The 24903-nt window shown below is 32.0% G+C and overlaps 2 protein-coding genes across 2 annotated transcripts; one reads left to right on the top strand and one right to left on the bottom strand.

Annotated features, from left to right (window-relative positions):
- The first annotated feature begins 5165 nt into the window (after positions 1-5165).
- LOC107891496 (phosphatidylinositol transfer protein 2) lies at positions 5166-8880 on the top strand. The gene is made up of 10 exons (XM_016816324.2): positions 5166-5386; positions 5509-5539; positions 5639-5787; positions 6043-6134; positions 6270-6277; positions 6376-6447; positions 6670-6837; positions 7205-7300; positions 7928-8050; positions 8472-8880. Exons 1-10 carry the CDS (start codon positions 5367-5369, stop codon positions 8568-8570), a joined length of 858 nt encoding a protein of 285 aa, XP_016671813.2. The 5' UTR covers positions 5166-5366; the 3' UTR covers positions 8571-8880.
- A 12821-nt stretch (positions 8881-21701) lies between these two features.
- On the bottom strand, positions 21702-24559 carry LOC107891497 (tetraspanin-3). The gene is made up of 2 exons (XM_016816325.2): positions 23762-24559; positions 21702-22235 (listed from the first exon to the last, which is right to left on the bottom strand). Exons 1-2 carry the CDS (start codon positions 24272-24274, stop codon positions 21891-21893), a joined length of 858 nt encoding a protein of 285 aa, XP_016671814.1. The 5' UTR covers positions 24275-24559; the 3' UTR covers positions 21702-21890.
- Positions 24560-24903: the final 344 nt, after the last annotated feature.

Raw genomic sequence — 24903 nt, 5'->3', positions numbered from 1 at the left:
GGTCCTCGTTTAATGAATTTATAGGCCGTAGTTATAACTTAAAACCCCAACCTTTAGTCTTTAAATCTCCCATTCATATAGATCAATCCTATCTAACCATAACGTATGCAGTTCACTTCGATTAAACTTCCATGTCTACGTACTCTACTTAAAAGCAATTGATAAAAGCATATAGGTATATCATGACCTTGCAACATACTCCAATCCAACATACATATACATATTGGGATACACAACGTAGATATATCGATAGCCCAGGAAGGTGGTAGGTTGGGTCAAGTTTAGACAAAGATTTTTATGTTTTGAGTTACTCTAATCTGACCTAAATTTAATTTAATAATACAAATATTTTTAAATTTAAATACAAAAAATATATAAAATATTAATATAAATATATATTTTTAATATTTTATTAATTTTAAAATAGTGAAACGAGCTTCTTCGATAAATTAAGCAAAAACGAATTTGAGTTTAAAAAATTTAGAATCAAGCTGATGCTCAACTTAGCCCATCCCCCGACAAGTATAATGCCATAACACCACCAAAAGGCTTTTGCCCCATGTTGGCTTATGTATACATGCCATATTTGAGCCAAAATATAAATATAACCATCTTGAAAGATAATTAAGCCATCTCAATAATTGCACAAAAGTTGTGACTTGATTTGACGCAACTCGAAACACCATGTCTCGAATCAACTATGACTTATGTAAGGAAACATAAAATTTCTTGCGCTAAATATACTTCTATGTTTAGTGATACTCAAGTGAATTTTATATTACCTAGATGTAGAGACGTAGCTAGGGGGAAAGCAGTGTCCTTGGCCCCTTTTAGTTGAAGTGTAAAATAATAATTCTAGGCCATTATAGTTTTGAATTATTTAATTTAAATATTTTTAAGCAATTTTTTACATTTGGCCCCCACGAACTTTTCAAACCTTATTTTGACCCTTTTAATATCATATTTCTAGCTTCGCCCATGCCTATGTGTTTTATCAAATCAAAACATACATGTGCTCATTAATAATAGTTATATTAGGCTATCTTGCTTCTTTTGGTGAGCTCTTAAAACATTTTGGGTAAATTATATTGGTAGACACACAATTATTAGTAAGTTTCTTTTTTGATTATCCAGCTATGAAAAGTTACAAAATAATCATCCAACTATTTGATTTTATCTTTTTTGTTCACCAACTGTCACATCCCAAAAACCGAGTTAGAAGGAATTGGAATAGTGAAACCAAGAGTAGTCGCTGTCAAGTGATTTGATTTTTCTTGCAATTTCGAATCTATTCTTATTTTTATTTTATTACACTATGTATTTACTTATTTCATTATCTTTATCAATTAAAACCTTTTTTTTCATCTTTCAGCATTGCTCCACACAGGTTGTGGGCATGACTATGACTGTGACAGTGACTCTGGTCACGAAAAAAAAGTGAAATTGAATAGCCAGTCCTTGTGGATTCGATCTTACTGCTCTATATTAAAAGATTGAATATTTGAAGTTGGCTGGATTAAGATTGAAGATTCGAAGTAGGCTAGATAAAGATTGAAGAACTGAAATTGGCTGGATAAAGATCAAATTATTTTTTATATTGTTAAAATTCTGTAATTAATTTAAATTTAATCTTTAGTTTAAATATGATTTTTTAAATTTTGATTTATCTAGTGATAATGTTTTAGGGAAAATCTAGCTAAATTTTAGCACTAGAAGTGTATATAAATACTTGGTGACTAGAACCAACTGAACACACTTGGCTTTTGACATTAATAAATTCTTTTCTTTTTCCTTTTCATGTAACACCCCTAACCTGTATCCAATGCCGGAACAGGATTACGGAGTATTATCAAACTTACAATCGAACAAACAGACATTTCATGTTCATCTCACATTCAAATCAAAAACCATTCATAATCAATCATATAGTCCTTAAAACGAGCATTCGAGGCCCAAAATAGACATTAAAAATAAATCGAGACTAAACCGAGTACTCAAGAAATTTTTCGAAAAACATTGAAAATTTTCAAAATGTAAGAGACATACGCCCGTGTGGCCAGGTCGTGTGTTTCACAGAGTATATTAAAATATTAATGATTTCTAATATCTTTTAAAACTTTTCATAATTAAAAAAATATTATGTAACATTCTTGTATAATGTTGTGCAAATTTCTATTTAAATAAATCAAAATATTATATGGAGAATGAAATTGAAGTATTTAAGTTTATTTTCAACTTAAAATTTTAAGATAAATTAAAAGGGCAATTTACCAATAAAAGCCCTTTTTTTTCAAAAATTACCGCAATGGGCCCATTTTTTAATTATTTACCAGAATGGTCCTTTTTCCGGGAAATCACATCCACGTCAGCGCGATGTCAGGGTACGCGTCAGGAAATCGCTTCCACATCAGCGCGAGATGCTGACGTGGAAGGAAATCGTGCTCTCAAGGACGCGATTTCCTTCCACGTCAGCATCTCGCGCTGACGTGGACGCGATTTCCTCCCGCACGTGAACAGTACCCAACGGTCAAAAAATAAAATACCGGGCCCATTTCGATAAATTTTAAAAATATAGAGCTTTTTTGGTATTTTGAAAAAATAAATTTTGAATCTTTTTGTACTTGTATTTATTTTTTTAATCAATTAACTCTTCAATATTACATCAATAGCAACAAGTACAAAAAAGATTCAAAATTGTTACCAACAAGATTTGAACCAATGTACTAAGGAAAAAGAGCAAGCATCTTAACCAACTAAGCCAAACTAATTAATTGACATATTATAGAAATACTGTTATTATCTTAATTATATTCCTTACGTTCTAACGATTTATCGGACCTATTCCATACACGTGTCAAATCAGAAAAAATAATACAACAATTCTGTAAAAAAAATCCGGTGTTTACTTCAAATAAATAAGGAAAATAATGATTTGAATGTTTCAAAATTCAATTTTAAACCGAAAAAATCGAAATTTAAGGGCAAAAAAGGATCTTTTTCGATGAAAACTGCGGCAAACCGCCTTTGGCGTTTGTCGGCGCGTACATCTCGAAAATTTATTCGAAATAAAAAAAAATCGTCTTAATCGGACAACCGAGCCAAAAGTTATGGCCTTTCAAAGTTTTTTAAGCTAAAAAACATAAACTGTTCATCCACGTCAGCAAATCGCGTCCTCGTAGGCACGATTTGTGTCCACGTAAGCAAAGCGCGCTGATGTGGACGCGATGTTCTGACACGTCCCCTGACATCGCGCTGACGTGGACGCGATTTCGGGAAAAATGGGCCATTCCAGTAAATAATAAAATACCGAGCCTATTTTGGTAAATTTTTAAAAAATAGGGCTTTTTTTAGTAATTTGCCCAAGTTAAAATATGAAGTTGATGATGTGAAGTGAGGAGAGGTTGGAGCAAATAAGAAGTCAAAACTGTAATTGGTTTTCTCTGGCCAAACTTTTTGGCGGCTAATACAAGATTTCTTTTGATTTGTTGTAGGATCCATAAGTTGGAATTTTGAAAAGTCTTCCCTTTCATCTTCTCTACATTTGTTTAGATTAAAAGAAAATTAATTTCAAAATAGATTAAAAAATCAAACAAAAAGTCTTTAATTTGACCCAATTTGGCATGATTTGTTTTTACCAATCCCTTCTTCTTTGGGAATCTATTTGTTTTAGGTTTAATTCTTCTGGTTGTCCATATATTTTGTAAAACTTATGGATTTAGTCTTTGTACTTTTATTTAATCAATTTTAGTCTACATACTTTTCAAATTTTAGAATTTTAATCTTGGCCCAAACGGTAATGGTTAAGTCCATTTGGTCAACTTCAATTACTAGTACTGTACTGTGCATTCAATTGTAGATTTACCCCATTTTCTCCAATTGGATCATTCTAAGTTACTATGTTTTTCGAATTTTAAAATTTCAGTCTTAACACAAATGACAATTGGTAATCCGTTAATTGGTTTTTAATGAGTAATGTGTAGAAATAATATACCGACATGATATTACACATATGATAATATATTTGGTGCATCATATTTTAGAAATAGCAAAACTTCACTTGATGAATTTAACTATTATTGTTTGGTGAGGACTAAAATTTTAAAATTTGAAAAGTACAGAGACTGAATTCGATCAAATAAAAGTTCAAAGATTAAATTCCCAACTTTTGCTAAGTATAGGGACTAATAGTAGAGTTTAATCTTTGTTTTATTTTTCTTATTTTTTAGGTTAAAATAACTGTTGGGTTATTCAATTTGAGGTCCTTTATTATTTGAAATAAAAAAAACTTTCTGACAAAAAGTGACACATAACAATTATAATTGGGCCATGTGTTTTGACAATTCAAAAATTAACACCACTAGGTATGTAAAAGTACAAGTACCAAAATAGAGTTTTCAAAGTAAAGGTACTATATTAGAAGATTTGATAAAGTTGAGGGGGCAAAGATGACATTATCCCTTTTTATTATAATAAGTTTTTATAAAAGATGAAGGCAGAAGAAGTGTAACCCCTAAAGCTTGTGCGAGCAAACGTCTAAGGTTTGTGTTTTTAGCATGGTCGACCGGGTAGGCCAGTCAAAGCCGACCAACCCACTCCAGGCCATTAAAAATGATGGTCAACGGTCGCCGTCCACGTTGTAATTCCCTTTCCTCTTTCCTCGAAAAATCCGACTTCGTTCCGGAACACCCCCAAAACAAATAAATACAAAAATAAAGGGCAAATTCTGCTATTCCCCCTTGTAACAAACCATATTTATTTATTACTCTTTCTTTCTTTTTCCTTTTTCTTTTTAATTATCTTATATTAATGAAAAATTTTCAATGCCAATGAAAATGACATATTAGCTTTTTTAACTAAAAATATTATGATATTGAAGTAATAATTTCAACTATAAAAATGATCGAATTGATAAAATAAATAATTAAAACTTATAAAAATATTAAGTTTATAGTATTTTAATTTTATTAATATAATATTTATATTATGTTAGATATTTCAGTCAAGGAGTTCAAGTTTTAAGAATCAAAGAAAAACTCTCAAGTTCAAGGATCAAGTTTAAAATAGTTGACAAATTTAGGGACCAAATGTTAGTTTATCCCTTTGAAAGAAGAAAATAAGAAGACAACTCCAAAGCGTAATTTGACTTTACATGTTATAATTGGCTTGGCTGGCCATTCTTAGAATTTATTCTCGAAGCCATCACAATTTAATTTTCATTTCAACCCGAACTCTGAATCTTCTCTTATCTAATTTTCTTCCTTGCCCATCTCTTTGTTTTCCCAAAAACACAGTAGTTTTTCTCCCTTTTTTTATTTCTGAGTTTTCCTGCAATTTTCCCAAGGAGTTTGATTGGTAACTCAAGAGACATGGTTCAACTCAAGGAATTGTATCCTTTTTTCTAACATGGGTTTCCTTTTTTTTAATTTGTCTGGGTACTTTTTTAATTAAAGTTTTGGTTTTTCGTTTTCCTTAACTGTTCCTTTTTTTCCCTATGGGAACAACTCGAAGTCGCATTGTCATGCCTATGTCTTTGGAAGAGGTAAGCTTTAGCTAAGAAGTTTCAAAACTTATGATTCAATGAAGGTATTCAATTCTTTGGGTTCCTTTATTTGTTTCCTGACCATGTTTGATTTTGCAGTATCAGGTAGCTCAAATGTACATGGTAATGAAGATGCAGCAGCAGAGTACAAATGGGGATGAAGGTGTTGAAGTCTTGGAGAACAAGCGTTTTCAAGATGATGTATTTGGTAAAGGTCAATTCACATCTAAAGTATATCGTTTACAAAGGTGACTCTTTACTTCATCCTGTAGGCTGATTAGGGATACTGAATTTTCGCCTTTCTACTTCAAGATGATCCAAGATATTGTTAATTGACGTAATTCTTTATAACTAGCGGTGAAAATATAGATTCCTTAATTCTCTAGTGTTGCTCTAGACTCTCTATGTATTTGTGCATGTATGTATGTGTATATTCATTGAGATGGAACACTGGTTTTTGTTGTTTTCTTTTTTGTTTCTTATTTTTGTACTAACTTTTGCAGCAAAGCACCTGCTTGGCTTACAACTATTGCACCGAAAGATGCTCTTGTAATGCAAGAGGAAGCATGGAATGCATACCCAAGATGTAAAACAGGTTTGCAATGTCCATTAGGCTCAATCCATTTTCCTTTCTTTTTTTTTTTTGGTCTTTGCTTGATTTTGTTGGTGCAAGTTGTATTAACATTTATCTTTCTTCTGTTGTTTACGGAATGGGTCTTACATTTCTCAGTGATCAAGGTAACTATTTTGTTTTCTTCTAACATTTTAAGGATGTTTATGACAAATGCCTTGATTTCCTTTGATTGTATGCCCTCATAAGTCTTGAATTGTTGCAGTGCCCATACTTTACCAAGTTCTCTCTCACAATTGAGACTGTCCATAGGGCAGACAATGGCACATCGGAAAATGTGAGTTTCTTTGACAGTCTTCTTAATTAGCTTTTTCATAAATTTGTTCTATATTTTATTATTAGGTTTCTCTCTACCCTAAAATCTAATTTTGGCCTTGACATTAGTAACTTGAAATGTTTTGAAAGTGTCAATTTGAAGGGAAGCTGCATTGCATCCTATTATTCTTTCTTGTCAACTTCTTTTCTTTTTTAATCTCTTAACTATGAGGTTTACAAATAGGTGCATGGTTTAAATGAAGAACAACTGGCCGCTAGACAGGTAGAAATCATTGATATTGCTTCAGCTGAAACAGATTATTGGAGTTATGCTATCGGAAGTAGCAGTTTTGACTTTTCGAAGTTCAAATCCACAAAATCTGGCCGTGGTCCGCTTTTGGATGGATGGCAGGTTGGTACATTACCCCCTTCTCCTTTCAGTCAATCACGTGATTACATACATATATGGATAAAGCTACTCAAGGCATCTCTGCACTTACAATTAGTAATGCTTCTTGCTGTAAGCTTATAGCCATGTCATTCGCTTCAATGCTGAATCATAGCATTTCTCTAAATCCAATCATCAGTTTAGGGAATTTGTGTTTGCCCCAAACCCCTCATTTTCCTTTCCCTTCCTTGTAACTATGAATAGTATTCATGTGGTATTTCTTAGGGTTGTATATAATGGATCTAACTGACTGCATCTTTCTTGTGATATCTATTAAATCTTCAACCAAATTTAGTTTGTCAGTGATTACATCTGATATTCATATTTGCAGGATAATTACCGTCCAGTAATGACGGCATATAAATTGGTGACAATAGATGCACCATATTGGGGTTTTGGTTATCGACTTGAACAAGCTTTGCTAGCGGTAAGATTTCATAGACTTCAAATTTTCAATGTTAACTTTAAACTATAGACTATGTGGTGAAGGTCAGATGCCTTGTAGATACCATGAATAATACTCTTAACAAAAGCAACTATAAATGGTGCATTTCACAATGTGATCCTAATTTTGAGGATTCATATATTTGGGATGTAATCATGTGACCCTAGTTTATCATTTTGCTACAAAACCATATAAGAAAACTAAACTGTTGGAAACAGGAGGCAGGGGACTAAAAATTTTCATCTAATCTGTGGTTGCATTAAGCATGCATCATTTGCAGGACTGAACATTGAATGAATATCTTTCCTTTATATTTCAATGCCTGGAAAAGCGACATTACTTGCCATCACTCTTCTAGGTTTTAAGATGAAAATAAATTAGGTCAACAATGGGTGATCCTTGAAATAAAGGACTTGTAAAAGTTGCAGGCACGGCTTTACATTGAAAGATGTGTTTGCATTTGGGTCCCTAAGCATGACATGAAATGAGGCCTTAATTTGCACAATATTCTCAATATTAAATGAGTTGTGACTTCCCCCTCCCCACCTCAAAATACACACAGACACCCTCAAATACTTGTTTATATAACGTTATTTCTCTGTTATATAGGGTGAAAGGGCACTTTTCATTGAAAGTCACCGGAACTGTTTTGGTTGGATTGATGAATGGTTTGGGCTGACAATGCAACAAATACGCGAACTTGAACAACAAGGTGATTGCTTATTAAATGAGGTAAAGACTCCTCTGTTTTCTGGTGCTTAATGATGGAAGTTTTATAAATAATAAAAAGTAATCTGCTTTGCATCGTCAAACATGTGCATTCATTCATGCACATGTTGAGAAAGTCAACAGCAGGGTAAGAGAAACTTTAAAGCTCCACTTTCTTCGTAGTCTCATTTTATAGGTTCATTATCTTGTCGGTTGTAATCTGAATCTAGGATGGCCCCTTCAATGTTTTTGGGGTGTCATTTCTTATCATTTCCAGAAACCATTATTGTAAGAAATATATCTGAATCATGTTTCTATCTGTCAATACAAAGAAGATTTCCTACATATTCTCTCCTTTTAATTTCCAACCATTTTAGCTTTCTGTGCATATGATATCATTTCAAGTTTCATCCATTGGATTAACTGATATCCTTTGCATTAACAGAAAATTAGCAAGCCGGCTTTGCTGACAGATGCCGCGGATTGTGAGCGAAGGTTTACTCATAGCAGTGAAAGACAGGTACAGCAAGTTGTCCATACATGATTTCGAATCAGAATGGTTTGTTATTTTGCTGATGATATAATGTTGGCATCAACCAAGTTCTATTTGGTTTATTCCTTACAAACCACAGATTGACAAAGATTAAAGTGCAAACAAATCGAAACACACAAAACTGACTGGGGTTTATACATTTATAATCACCCTATAATTTAATTTGTCATTGTTTACAAAGAGATTTACATTGGATTTTAGCAGAAATATGTATTCTTTTTTTTTTTCCATTCATATTGTATGTTTAGTATAGAGTTGTATCATGTAATATGTTAATATTAATTACAAAAGACTTTTGAAACTTTTACTTAAATTAATTCTGACCATACATTAGCTGTGAAACAATGTTATTTCTACTCCAATGAATTTTGTAAATAAACAATTTAACCGATAAAAAAAAGAGAAAAAATAAAGTTGGATTTTAACTTTGAATTTTTTATCTTTTATTAGTAATAAGATTTGGACTTTTAACTTTTAGTTAGAAATCAATTGCCATTCCTTTAAGATTAATAGATATTTTTTTTATAATTAATTATTATATTTAATACTAAGTTAATATCAAAATCACATTTAATATTCAATGGTTATTTTAATTTTAGTTTAACCGTGTTAAAAAAATTTAGATAAAGCAACATTTGACCATGAATTTGACAAGTATCTTATTTTATATAAATTTAGCCTTCATGTTATATATGTTTTTTTTAATTTGGTTTTTGTTTTTAATTAAATTTGGTCATTAATATATCAAAAAGAGTCAAATCTCTTTTTTATAACGAAAATTTTGACTTTTTTTTTTGAAAGAAGGCAATCAATTGTCTTTAGATCAAATAACTTTTACATGTGAAGTCCCAAGTTTATCTTTAACAACAATTTCCTAAACAAGAAAGTTAGAAAACTCGAAAATAGTAAGTTCAACGTCATCAATCGAGCCTGATTTAGCAAAACAATCTACTATCATATTACCTTCTCTTGGAACAAATTGAAACTTAACTTCTTGTATTGCCTACTAACCTCATTAATCCTTTGTATGATGACCATCGAAGGAGCATACACAAAACTTTCTAATATCATCTCAACAACATTCATGCAGTCACTTTCAACAATAACCTTACTCTAATTTTTTAATCGAATCACTTCTAGTTCGCTTAAAATTAATTTTTTATCGATGTTGTGGTAACTTACATGGTAGTTCACGTGCATTTTATATTGACATGATAAAATTTGTCTTATATGTCAAGTTAATAAATAATTTAAAATTTATAGAATATTCAAAAATATAAATAAATTCTAATTTTAAAAAAAAAACCATGAAATACACATGTATTGCAGTCATGTTTAAAAAATTAACATTTAGCCAGTGTTTCTGTCAAAAAATAATTTAATTTTTTTAAAAGGTTAATACTCAAATTTGACTTCTTTTAAAAGGATGAGGGCCAAAATAGCTAAAAAAAAAGAATAATTGTTAAATTAATAAAATATGTAAACATTAAGGGATTAATTTATCATTATGTCTTTTTTATAGGTATGGTATTTTGTTCACTAGTAGTGCACTTTTTTAACCCTATTTATGTGTTTAATTTTTTTATTATACTCTAGGGTCATGTAATGTCATCATCTAAAAATTAAAATATATATATATAATTTTAGAAATCTAAAAAGTAAAAAATATATAATATTAGAATATTATAAAATTTTTAAAATATACTAGATTAAGGCACACCAGTGGGTGAAAAATTTATGTAACAAAGTTGTAAAAAAAAAGTTATATAAATATCAAATACAATTTTAGTTGAAGTGGTAAAGTTGAGATTATAAAAATCATGATATATTGGGGTTAAAATTTTGAATCCCGTTATATACATGTATTTTTATATGTTTTAAATCCATAGTTGATAAATGTTGGTATTGGACTTTGAAGGTCCGCGTTCAAGTCCAATCATATATGTATGTTATGTGTGGGTTTTATCCGACTCGATTCAATTTTTCGTTTGTAGGTTGGATTTTATATTGTAGTTGGTCGGATATATATTTATATTTTTATTGTATTTGTATTTGTGAAACTTTCAAAAAGAAGTTTTTTATTTTGAAATATTTTTATTTGTTCAACAATTGAACACTTTTACGTGATATTTGAAAATAAAAAGAACTATAATGGATGATTATTCTATGAGAATAATAGAATAAGTATGATAGTTATTTAATTAGGTGGAATGAAATGAATATTGTAATAGCATGTATGTATTTGACTTAGAGGAACAGTTAGTGTTATGGCATTAAAACAAATCTCTATTTTATATTACTTTTGTAAAAATTATAAATTCCAAAAATGTTTATATGCTTAAATGAAAAATTAACCTTTAATAGATTAAGATGTTTATTATACCCTTTAATTTATTTTTAAAATATAAAAGTAAAGAATATGTGTTAATCACTTAGGTTCAAATTTTAATTTTTTTGTCATCTTCCATATTTGTTTTATGGTTTATGTTTAGAGTTTGTGATTATCCCTTCCAACAATGTTGTCTCCAAGGTTTGAACATATATTCTTTTCTTAAAAAGAGTAATATGCCCTACCACAACTATAGATTATGTGAAGAAAAACAATATATTCATTTACTTGCGGAAAAAGTATCAAGATTAAATTTTATTATTAATCTATGTATTATGTGTAAGTTATGAATTTAACATCATCTAGGCCGAGTTCGTTGTAATGCATCAAACTTAGATTGTATTGCAGCTTTTCAATGATGATTTTTCAAGGCTTGCTTGTAAGTTTTTTTGTGTAGATGTAGAGTTGACATAGGCAATATAGTTAAATTTGTTTTGCTTAAAAAAATTATTTTGGGATCTATAATGGGACAGAATGGTCGGAAAGTGTCGACTGCGCATGTTCAATTTGAGTGGCTGGCGTTTGTTGTGATTGAGCAATTGAATGGGTGGAAGGTGGAGGTTGTAACAATGGAGGAGGGTTTATAGTTTGGGTGGTGGTTCTTGGCTGACGAGAATAAGTGAGGAGGAAGGGAGGTCCAAATTGGTTTAAATTATGTAGAGTAAGGGAAAAGAGTGTACTTAATTGTTGAGCATCTAAGCATTTGCATTATCCAACAAGAATGAAATGAGATGTGGTATTTCAATCAGGGTAGGATTAATTTGTAATGAATTTGAAGTGGATTGAGATTATCTTTTCGAGTTTTGAAGAATTTGAAAATTATTTTCGATAGTTTCAATATTTATCCAATCGATTTTTGAATTTTTTTTATGTTAGAGAAAATATTTCATAAAGAAATTTATCTACAATAAATTTGACATCACACATGAAAGTATTTTTGAAATTACAGGTAAAAATAGTAATGAAAATAATGAGTTTGAGAAAAACCTAAGTGCAAACACGGTTTAGACTGAGGTCCAACTTTGTTTTTAGTATAAGGTTTTAGTTTTGGATAACATAAACAATCAAAGGTTTTGACAACTTGTTAATTTGAATCTTTCCCAAACAATTTTTTGTATTGAGAGTCATGTTGGAGATTGGATGCAGATAACTGGTTAATTAAATAAACAACTTCATAACATGCAAAACTCCAACAATCATATGGTAAACACACTTGGTGTAAAAATGTTTTAGCGGTCTCAATTATGTGTCAACGTCACCTTACAGCCAAGGCTAATTTTTTTGGGTATATGGTAGAGGTGTAAGATGTTCTAACATTTGAATTGAAGATAGGGATCTAGACCTTGAAATTCACCTCCACCATTACTGTAAAATGAAGTTATTTTGCCATTGAAAAACAGACACCATTGATTTTTTTGAAGGTCACCATTGGGTGGTTATTGAACACCATGTGTGTTGACGGTTACGCCAATTGCTATTGCGTGAGGAATTTTGGAAATGGTGGAGTTTTGGTGACAACAAATTTTATAATTGAAGAGGATGTTGGAAAATATGCACATCACATTTATAATAAAGGTAATTACATGTTATTATTTACTATCATAATAGATTAGCCCAAATTAAAAGTGATCTAATTTGGTTAGAATTTTATTGGACTTTAATTATTAAATAAAGTATGGGTCAAATATGTGTAGATACTCTAGTAATTGAGTTCTAATCAAATTCTAATTAATGGTGGGCTAATTAGGAATTAGAACTAATATGCCAAGGTTATAAATATTAGGGTTATGGTCCCCAAATTATACACAAGATATCTTTGCTAATATCTCATCCTTAGGAAAAAGAGAGTAAATATTCTTTGAATTTCTTGTGTACTAATTTGGAATATCAAATCCCCAAGATCGGGAAAAACTTCAAGGAATTTATGGATTCAGGTGCGATTCCGTTTTTAGTTTTATTATTTATTTATTCTTGATGATTTGACATGATAGATCATGGTTTGTTAAGTTTTATTTTCAGATTTATTTTACAAATCTGACAAGTGGTATCAAAGCCTCGTCATATCGAATCATTGAGAATTAATTAAAGTTCTTCGTTTGAATGATTGATTCATGAAATTTCATATGTTTTATATTTTGAAGGTTTATATTAAAATTTTAGGGCTTTGTTTTAATTTTTTTTAATTTGGGGTAAATTTCAAATTGATGGATTAAATTACGAAGTTTAAAATATTTGTGTAATTGCAAATCTTGCTATTGAATTTCTATCCAATCTTGCTTTTAAATAAAGAATGTATACTTTGCATGCTCTGTTTCAATTTCGATTCCTACTGTTTATGCATATGTAATTCAATTATTATTTTTAATCATATAAGATATTTAATTTAGTTAATAAAAAAATTGGAAAAGAAGTTCACAATGTTTCGTATGTTTTAATTTATATATATAAATATATAATATATGCATGCTTTGATTGGTTTAATGCATGTTGTTTTGGAAAATTATATAAATATATAAGATTATCTTTTAATTTAATTGAAAGATGAAATTAAGGTAAATATTTTGAAATAAATAAATTCAGATTTTGGATTTTAATTAAGGATGTCTAATATTTTAAATAAATTAGTTGAAACAAAATACCGCTAAAGTGACATCTTTTGTGTAGATTAGTTTATTTGAAATATTAAGATGATTATATGTTTTTATGATTCATGAGTTTATTAATTGACCCAAAGGTAAGTTAATATTTGGCAGAATTTCAATGACATCTGTGGTGATAAACATGTGAAAATTATAAGGTATTTTATGTGAGTAATAAGTTAGTCTCAAAGATTAATTAATTGTTGGACATTATTTATTGTCAATGTTTGATTGCTACAACAAGAGTATCGCTTACTGTTAATATTACTGCCCAAAGACTTAATATTAATATTGATGTGAGCTTGTTTTTTATTTGTTCTATATTCAGCTAATTCATCTTCTGCTGCCACAATATCTGCTAATATAAATTCTATACCCATGCTTAATAGGACTAATTTTAAAGAATGGAAAAGACACTTACTTATAGTGATCGGTTGTATGGACATAGACCTTGCACTAAGGGAAGAATAACTTGCACCTCTCATTGCAGAAAACACCCCTGATGTTAAGAAAGATTTTGAGGGGTGGGATCGTTCAAATCGCATGAGTCTAATAATCATGAAACATAGCACTCTAGAAGCCTTTAGGGGCACAGAGTCTGAAGAGATTACTCAAGCCAAATGTTTCCTTGACGAAATTGAGAAACGTTTTGCTAAAAATGATAAGGTTGAGATGACATCACTTCTGACTTCTTTGATGTCTATGAAGTATAAGGGTCAAGGAAACGTAAGGGAGTACATTATGGAGACGTTCCATATTGCTTTAAGACTTAAGGAACTTAAGTTCGAGCTCTCTGAGGAATTTCTTGTTCTTATGGTTTTGGTATTGCTTTCTGCACAATTTAATCAATTTAAAATTAGTTATAACTGTCAAAAGGAGAAATAGGCACTAAATGAGCTCATTTCTCATTGTGTACAAGAGGAAGAAAGGTTGAAGTGTGATAAGTCTGAAAATACTCATTTGGCCAATGCCCCTAAAGATAAGGGCAAGAAAATAAAATATCAGAACGAAATTGCTAAGGGTCCAGCTCAAAAGAAACAACAACAAGCTACAGAGAGTTGTTTCTTTTGTAACAAGTCTAGACACGTAAAGAAAGATTGTACCAAATATCATGCTTGGCGTGCAAAGAAAGGTATAATTCTTAATTTGATCTGTTCTGAGATTAATTTAGCTTCAGTACTTAGAAACATTTGGTGGATAGATTCTGGTCCTACTACTCACATAAGTGTTTTTATGCAGGGTTACCTGAGTTACCGAAAGCCAAGTGATGGTGAAAGACACATCTTTGTGGGCGATGGAAAATCGGTAAAAGTGGAAGCGATTGGGTATTTTAGGTTGTTATTAGGAACTGGTTTTTATTTGGATTTAAAAGACACTTTTATTGTACCATCACTTGGACGAAATTTAGTTTATGTTTCTTCATTGGACAAATTTAGATATTATTGTTCATTCGGGAACAATCAATTTAGTTTGTCTTTAAATTCAAATGTTATTGGAACTTGTTATTTAAATACTTATGATAACCATTATTTGCTAGAAACTGTTGCATCCTATAATGAAACCTTACATGTGGAATCACGTGGTATTAAACGTAAATTAAATAAGAAAAATTCAGCATCATTATGGCATAAGCACTTAGGTCATATTTCAAAAGGTAGAGTTAAATGCCTTGTGTCCGATGGTATTTTAAAGTCCCTTGACTTCACAGACTTTAATGTCTATGTCGATTGCATTAAAGGAAAACAGACCAAAATGAAGAGATTGGGTGCCAGCAGATCTTCAGACATCTTAGATTTAATTCATACAGATATTTGTGGGTCATTCCCTACGGCATCCTGGAATGGTCAACAATATTTCATAACATTCATAGACGATTTACTCACGTTATGGGTACCTATATCTCATTCATGAGAAATCTCAGTCTTTGGACGTGTTCAAACCTTATAAAGCCGAAGTTGAGAATCAACTCAACAAAAGGATTAAAACCGTCAGATCTAATCATAGTGGTGAGTACTACAATAGATATGATGGATCAGGTGAACAATGTCCAAAACCATTTGCGAAATTCCTAGAGGAATGCAGTATTGTCCTACAGTACACTATGTCAGGACTACATAGTATGAATGGTGTAGCTAATAGACGAAACAGAACTCTTAAGGATATAGTAAGGAGTATGATTGCTCATTCTACCTTACCTGAGTCCTCTGGGGAGAAGCATTAAAGACAACAACTTACATTCTAAATAGAGTACCCAATAAAGCACTTGCAAAAACACCTTATGAGCTTTGGATAGGTCAAAAGCCTAGTCTAAAGCACTTTCACATTTGGGGATGTCTAGTTGAGGCAAGGCCTTATAGGCCACATGAAAAGAAATTGGACTCGAAAATAGTAAGCAACTATTTTATTGGTTATTCTGAGCGATCTAGGGGCTATAAATTTTATGATCTCATAGTAAGAAATACTTTTGAGACGGGAACTGTAACATTTTTTGAGGATGTTGAGTTTGGAGGGAGAAATAAGGTTAAAGACATTGCTGTTGAGGAAGAATTGGATTCTAACTCAGTTCCTACTATCACTTTTGACGATGTTCAGGTTCTTATACCTATCATTGATCAAAAAAGTGAATCAAGAACCTCTACAAGACAATGTTGAACAACTCCCCATTCAAAAAGAGGTATTTATTCCAGAAGAACAAATTCAACAACCTCAAAAACAAATGCCATTAAGGAGGTCCACAAGAGAAAGGAGAAATGCTATTCTAGATGATTATGTTGTATTTCTCCAAGAACATGAGGATGGTAATGGAATGATGGAAGATGATCCATCAACTTTCATCAGGCCATGAAAAGTTCTAATTCTCAAAAGTGGATTGATGCCATGAAAGATGAGTATAAGTTTATGCAAGACAGCAAAGTTTGGGAACTTGTCCCATTACCTGAAGGTGGAAAACCAATTTGTTGTAAATGGATATTTAAAACTAAGAGGGATACAAATGGTAATGTGGAGAGGTATAAGGCACGTCTTGTAGCTAAAGGATATACTTAGAAAGAAGGTATTGATTTTACAGAGACTTTCTCTCCAGTTTCATCGAAAGACTCTTTCAGGATAATCATGGCACTTGTTGTTCATTTTGACCTTGAGTTACATCAGATGGATGTTAAGACTGCATTTCTTAATGGCGACATTGAAGAAACAATTTATATGGTGCAACCAGAAAATTTTGAGTCAGAAGACTCAAAGAATACGGTTTTGTAAATTGACAAAATCCATCTATGGACTCAAACAAGCTTCCCGTCAATGGTACCACAAGTTTCATCAAATAATTGTTTCATTCGGTTTTGAGGTGAATACTGTTGATGATTGTGTGTATCACAAATTCAATGGGAGTAAGTACATATTTCTAGTTCTATATGTTGATGAAATTTTGCTTGCTGCTAATGATATAGGCTTATTGCACGAAACCAGAAGGTTTTTATCTAAGCATTTTGAGATGAAAGATCTTGGGGACGCCTATTTTGTTTTAAGAATTCAGATACATTGAGATCGATCTCAAGGTATTCTTGGATTATCACAAAAGAGCTATATCGATAAAGTACTCAAAAGGTTTGGCATGCAGAGTTGTAGACCAAGTGACACCCCTGTCGCTAAAGGAGACAAATTTAGTCTTACTCAATGCCCTAAAAGTAACCTTGAAATTCAGGAAATGCAAAAGATTTCTTATGCATCAGCTGTGGGAGTTTAATGTATGCTCAAGTATGTACGCGTCTGGACATTGCGTATATTATTGGGACGTTAGGCAGATATTTAAGCAACCCTGGTATAGACCATTGGATAGCAGCTAAAAGGGTTATGAGATATCTTCAGAGAACAAAAGATTACATGCTTACTTATAAGAGATCAGATATTTTGGAGGTCGTAAGGTATTCTAATTCTGATATCGTTGGGTGCCAATATAGTAGGAAATCTACATCAGGCTATATTTACCTGTTAGTTGGAGGAGCTATATCTTAGAAAAGTGTCAAACAGACACTTGTAGCTTCCTCCACTATGGCAACAGAGTTTGTAGCATGCTATGAGGCATCGAACCATGAAATATGGTTGCGGAACTTTGTCACAGAGCTGCGCATTTTAGAGAATGTAGAAAGACCACTCAAATTATTTTGTGACAATAAGTCAGCAGTGCTGTATTCCAATAACAACACGAGTTCATCTAAGTCAAAACATATTGACATAAAGTTCCTAGCTGTAAAAGAAAGAGCACATTGGGACAAACTCCATGATAGCGGATCCGCTCACAAAAGGTTTACCACTCAAGGTCTTTCATGAGCACAGTGCTTACATGGGTGTTACATTGTTTGAGGATATCATGATTTAGTGGGAGTTTATATTTTATTTGTTTTATATTTGTTTTCAGACATTCATGTATTTGATTATTTTCTTATAAAAAATGAAGTATTCAGTTTATTCACTTTATTTATTATTTTGATACTGACCTCACTTAAGTTTAAAGAGGACCATTTGGAAATAAACATGTTTAGATCATATTGCATGTAATTTCCATGTTACATATCCATACTTGATCTATGTCATTTATTTGTGTTAATATACGTGATCAGGGATGGATTTAGTTACGATATATATAACGAAAGTCGCCTTGGTTCTATGTTAGCATAATTAATGGACGAGATTGTTTGAAATATCTTTTGGATATGATAGTAAAACTTTGAGCTCATAAGGTTGTATAATGGCATGTAATTATAAAGGAATTAGTATATATATGTGTGGTCCAAGTGGGAGATTGTTGGAAAATATGGACATCACATATATAATAAAGGTAATTACATATTATTATTTACTATCATGATAGGTTAGCCCAAACTAAAAGTGATCTAATTTGGTTAGAATTTTATTAGGCTTTATTTATTAAATAAAGTATGGGTCAAATATGTGTAGATACTCTAGTAATTGAGTTCTAATCAAATTCTAATTAATGATGGGATAATTAAGAATTAGAACTAATATGCCAAGGTTATAAATATTAGGGTTATGGTCCCCAAATTATACACAAGATATCTTTTTTAATATCTCATCCTTAGGAAAGAGAGAGTCAATATTCTTTGAATTTCTTGTGTACTAATTTGGAATATCAAATCTCCAAGATCGGGAAAAATTTCAAGGAATTCATAGATTCAAGTACGCTTCCGTTTTTAGTTTTATTCTTAATCTATTATTAATGATTTGACATGATAGATACTAGTTTGTTAAGTTTTATTTTTAGATTTATTTTACAAATTTGACAGAAGATACTCACTTGTCTTCATACTGGAGAAAAATTTTATGATCAAATGGTTTTTAGAACAACTTGTATTTAGTTGGTGTATTACGAGTACAAATTGAAGCGGAGACTTCACAAAAATCAGATCCAATACCACTGAAGATTTTTACTGTCGAATTTTTCGAAGAAATTGGTGAGCAAGTAGATGTAAGTTCATCAAAGATCGTTTTGGTCTCATGCAAATATTGAACCACACCCTTTGATCCTTTGGTGATGTGTGTGAGTTGATCATGAAGGTTATAAATTCTTGTTAGACTTTTGTTGGCATAAAGTGTATTTAGAAGAGACCATGCATTTTGTGAATTGTCAACAGCAGCAGTAGCGGAAGCAACTGTGCTTTCAATAGAGGCAAGTATCGCTTATTGTATTAAACGAACTTGGTGAAACCATTTTATGTAAGCAAAACTTTCTTGTTCAATATTATTTGTCGGAATTGTTGGAGGAAGGGCTGGTGTAGAACCAATGAGATGGCACTTCTACTAAGTTTTAGAGGAAGTTATGAGGCAAGATTGAATTGGATAATATTTCTACTGTGTGGTAGTAGCAGCTTCGGTGTTTCGGCCATTAAAAGAAAATGAAATTTGCAGCAAGGTGTATCGTTGTCTCGTTTACAGAAAAAAAAAGGCTTGTGATACCGTAAAAGATTTTAGAAGAAGATGAAAATTGTACTGCTTTATTGATTGTGAAAAATATTAATATATGTAAGTGATTAACAAATAAGAAAGCCCCTAAATTATTCAAATAGACATAAGTGAAAATGAATGGATAACAAAAATCTAATAATAACCTCCTAAATATTAAGTATTTGGACGTAAGACTTAGTCTTCGGATAAGACTTGGTCTCTCATTAATAGGAGGAAGCAAGGAGAGGACAAAAAGAAGTGATGGAGGAGGTGAAGTTGGAGGGGAAAAAGGGTGATACTAGTGAGGAGGTAGCACCACGAACGATGTTAGGCACCACATCGTTGGTAGGAATGGCAATGGAATGGAGCTAGGTGGCGTAGATGTCGTTAAATCCACGATCACTCTATTGTTGGCATGCTTTACTATGGATGTATAACTTTAAAAACTACTCTCACGATCATGGATGTTGGGTGCATTCTCCAATGCGCCAAACTAATTTAATTTTTGCTACTTACATTTAATATTTTTAATATTTTTAAACACAAGTAAATATTTAAATAAATTTATTTAAAAATTATTAAACATAAAATATATGAAAATTTCTTATATTAAGTTATAATATTTTTAGTCTTTTAATAGTTATATATGTGCAAGGATAATATAATAATTTCATATAATGGAGTGGGGTGAGATGGAATAAGTAATTATCATATATAATTGCTCTATACCCACTGTTTAAAAGAAAAAATCGACCTCGCTTTCACTTTTCAAAAAAAAATTCCGTTTCAAATTTAAAATCTATCTAGCCATTCATGTTTTGTCATCCCTAATTCTTAGGAGGGAGGGAAGACATAAAGGAGAAAAAGGATGAATAAAGGAAAAGTGAGGAAGAGAATGGCGGTGGCTAGTTAAAAAAGTTGAAAAGCTGTAAGGATAGGTGATGAGAAAGATACAAGTTGTAAGGATTTATCTTACTATAGTTTTTATCCAATATTTATATCGTCCATATGGTAATGATAAGTTGTTGTTTCAGCAGAGAATTAACTGAATCACAAAAAGAAAAAATGGGGAAGGATAAAAATTCATTAACCAACTGTAATAACTATATACATAACTCTAAAATAAATTAAAAAACTCAGCTTCTTACTCTCACCAAAACAGCCTACTAACACAGAAAAACAGTAACTCCCTTTTAACCCCAACTGAACCTGAAAATATTATAATCAAACTCCATCAATTAAGGGTGGGTTTGGATGGACGGTGTGTTTACCTGCGGTTAGTGTAAAAACAGCGGTGGCAGTGAGATTAGATACTATAGTATGAGACAAAAATTAAGCTAAACGTACCGCACCGCACGGTCCATCCAAACCCACCCTAAGATTAAATAATAATAAAAAGAATTCATAGCCCTTGACACTAACATAAGTTCTTGTCATCATCTGCTTCTCAATCTAATGTAACCTTTACATTTGGCATTATATTCCTATAGATTGTCCATAGATAGATGGGGGTTGATCGTTGTCCTTACATAGATGGAAATGCAGCTTTGTATGTTTTTATTTTTTTTCTCCCCCTCAGTCAACCAACTTATTTATTAAAAAGATGAGAAATATATAGTTTGGCAACAACGGCAAACAAGATCAAATGTTTTTGGTGACGCCGTTATCTCTTGATTCTGTGGGTCACTTCCCCATCGTCACCGGCAGCTTCCATCCCCAAAGCTTTTCCCAAATTCCACGCCGCCGCCGCTTCTGCTCCAATCTTGTTTGTTCCTCCAATCAAGTTTTGATTCTTAATTAATTTGTCAATTTAGTGTAATTTAATTTAAAGACCATAATGTTCAAATGTTGATATTTGGATACCTAGATTATTTTAATTAGAGTGTTGTTCCTTGTATTGTGCCAATTGCATGTGTGAATCTTCACCTTTTTATTTTAATGGGCTAGATCTGCATCTCATACGGTGTTGAAACGCCGAAAATTAAGAGAACCATCACTTAAATAAGCAAGGAATATGAACTAAAGGCTGGTAATTTTGATGTACTTGTATGTTTGTTGTTTGAGGTACATTATTGTTCCCAATCAACACTTCCTCACATGCTTGGTTATTTAAAATAAACATATCGGTATTCAAGATTCGTTCCAAAATCAAATAACATTTCATTCAATTTTAAGAGTTGGAATCCTAACAATACTTTTTTTCACCAAAAAGGAAAAACCAAATACAAGTTCAGTTGTTTGTCACACAAAACCAGACCTAAAATGGTATACAACATTACATATATCACAAAGGAAAATAAAGCTTCCATTACATGTCTTGGTCTTCTATAAATGGATCCGACTTGGTTGCGTTTTTGTCATCCTTGCCTCGCCGTACGGTTCATTGTTATCAATCTTTTTATTGTTTCGGAAAGCGGCGCAGCCGATGACATAAAAGATGACGAGGAGGATAAGCACAACAATGTTGATTACCGAGACTTTCCTCCAGCTCTTCTTGAGGCTGCCAAGCACACCGGCCTTGCAGGAGTCACATTGGTAGCACAGCATCTGTTGGTCATTGCTCCACCGCGAGCAGTCGAGGTTGGTCGCAGCTAGCCCACTACCGGAGTTCCATAGTGTCTCGTTGACATAAACGTAGCCACATTCTGTAGGTGGCTTGCAACAACCAGACTGTAGTGAACAATTAACAAGGTTTGCTGCCATTAGTTACTTAAATTCCTGTTAATTGCACAGAGTTTGGTATAGCTACTTAAACCTTTTTTATCAATTAATTAAAATTTTTCCATAAATCTAAAAGAAAAGAAAACATCGAAATAGTTGTCAGCATGTGAAGACTTAAAAAGGAAACATAATAGCGGGAATCATTCCATAAATTTTGACATCATGTACTCTGCAATTAATGATATAAAAATCCTATTTATGATTTATTAATATATTAAATATAAAATTTCAAAACAAAAAGAAATTGATTCCCAAAAAGCTTTAAGTTTAAAATAATATAATTCTTTTTCTTTTTCTTTCATCTAACTCTATTTTTTGAGAAGCAGACAAAATAAATTATTTATATAAAAAAAAGTGATGAACCTAAAATAAAGGCAATCAATTTAGGATAAAGCAAAGAACTCGACCAACCCTATTTTGACCTGTAGTTGGACTGTTTTATTATTATTACTATTTATTCCAACTATATAGAGAGGACTTTGAATAAGTAATTTGTAAATTTACAATAATTCAATATGAATATTAAATCAATTTTAACAATAAAATAAAACATATTCAGAAAAAGATGTACCAAACTCTTAATATAATAATTAGTATGTGGCACCCTACGGTGAAAGACAACACAACCATTGCTACTGTGTGAGATTTTGGTATAGTAATTGCGTTTTATAAATTATATAATCAATGATATGAATAAGTGAACCGACATAGCTTTGTGACATTTTTCGAAATACCCAAATTAAAATAAGATTACACCATTTGTGAGAGTGAGATGAAGGGATATGCGACATAATTATTGGGTTTGCCAAATGAGGCCACCGTCCATTGTGGTCCCATCATTAATCAAATTTCAAAATTCAACCCCAATTTTAATGATAAATAACGAAATAATTTTTTGAATTAAAAAATAAATTATAATTCGAGAGGTGAAAATTTGGCAATATACTAGTGGTCGACCGATGAACCGCAATGGACGGGCCTCAGCTCAGCTGTCAAAGTGGCAGTGGCAGTGGATCAAATTTTACTGGTTAAAACATACTATTAGTCCCTATACTTCTATAGAAGTTGAGATTTATACTTTTATCAATTTAGTATATTTATTTTGACAAACATTTTAAATCAAAATAGTTATTTCTAACATTTTAAGTATAGAAATGATTCTACTTGGGAGAATATTAGTTTGGTACCTTGGTTTTGTTGGTTAACAAAAAATACACCTGAAAATTGATCTACTTTTCGATCAAATCAAATCATAAGTTGCAACTTCATCTTGCAGCTTTTCCCAAAATCATTTTTCTTTAAGAAAAACACGCCTTTTTTGCTAGATGGGTTTTTAATAGTAAGTGAAAACATTTTTTTTTCAATAATATGGAATTTAGATCATAATCATATCACAAACAAAATAGCAAAAGGTGAGTAAAAATGATGATAAAAGCATGTAATAGTAATAGAAGTTGGGAAAAAGGATTGCATACCTCAATAGGGGAAAGCTTCCTCATAGAAAACATGTCATAAGTTTCAGGGACGCCATTAAAGGTTCTGCCCGTCTTGCTACAAACTTTGGAATCCCTGATGCAAGAACTAATCTTAGCCCAATAGCTCTCATCCACCACGCGGTCTTTGAGCCACCCTGAGTAGTCCTGCAAGTAATACTCCAAGTAACCTTTGTTCAACACCGGCCGCCCGGAGCCTTTATCAGTCACCGCATAAGCAAAGATTATGAAGCCGATGAGGGCGGCGATGATGAAGAACATGACGAAGAGGTAAAGCCACATCAGGAAGGTGTTCCTATAACACGCGCCTGCGAAACCTGCTAAGGAAACCACCATGATTGAAGCTCCTATGACTATCAATGGCCACTGTAAGAACTTGAGACAATCTGTGCTGTTGGCTCGGCTGCTTAGCCATATTCCACCACCCAATATTACTATTGACAACAAAAATGTTAAGAAGTTTAGTAACCCTATCAAATGGTTGCTAGTTCTCATTTTTCTGGGGTTTCCTTTTTGCGTTTCTTGTATACTGAAAGAAGGTGCTTACATTACAAGTTAATGCAATGATATTGATATGTTTGTTAGATGCAGGTGTTTTTATTACATGAGGGATGGGGTTGATGGGTATGTTAAGGTCTTTTAAGGACGGTACTCGCTTTGGGTTTTCTACACGTGTCTTTCTTGGTATGGAATCACAAAAACACCCTTAGATTTTTCATGTATTTTATAATATAATACTGTAGAAATTATAGAAAGATTTTTGGCTTGACTTTTGGAGTTATTAACCATGTTAGGTAGTTTGAGTGAAGCTACTGGTTTACTTAAAATACAAACAGTTTGAAAGTTACTAGGAAATTATGAAGACAGGTCCCATGCCCATGCCCATGCCCATGCCCATGCCCATGCCCATGCAGCTCTCTAGATCATGAAATACTAAAGAAATTGGTGAGATTTGACAGGATTGGATTGTTTGTTTTGTTTGGCACTTGTGGCTCCAATTCCACTCTTATTATTAAGTTGATTGACTATTAAAGTTTGATTTGAAATGAAGCCTTACTTGGCATGTGATCGTCGGTTGTGACTGAAAAACTAAATTACTTGAGGCCCAAGGGCGTTTACACCTA

Source organism: Gossypium hirsutum, chromosome D09, assembly GCF_007990345.1.
Source record: "Gossypium hirsutum isolate 1008001.06 chromosome D09, Gossypium_hirsutum_v2.1, whole genome shotgun sequence".
Lineage (NCBI taxonomy): Eukaryota > Viridiplantae > Streptophyta > Magnoliopsida > Malvales > Malvaceae > Gossypium > Gossypium hirsutum.
Note: the sequence above shows the minus strand (reverse complement) of the source record. Positions and strands in the feature narration are given on the sequence as shown.

Excerpts from the sequence above, each read along its gene's own strand:
- LOC107891496 (XM_016816324.2), top strand. The coding sequence starts at position 5,367 with ATGGTTCAACTCAAGGAATT. Across the intron at positions 5,788-6,042 it reads AAAGTATATCGTTTACAAAG|CAAAGCACCTGCTTGGCTTA; the intron begins GTGACTCTTTAC and ends TAACTTTTGCAG. Across the intron at positions 6,448-6,669 it reads ACAATGGCACATCGGAAAAT|GTGCATGGTTTAAATGAAGA; the intron begins GTGAGTTTCTTT and ends GTTTACAAATAG.
- LOC107891497 (XM_016816325.2), bottom strand. The coding sequence starts at position 24,274 with ATGAGAACTAGCAACCATTTGATAGGGTTACTAAACTTCTTAACATTT. Across the intron at positions 22,236-23,761 it reads GGAAGCTTTCCCCTATTGAG|TCTGGTTGTTGCAAGCCACC; the intron begins GTATGCAATCCT and ends TGTTCACTACAG.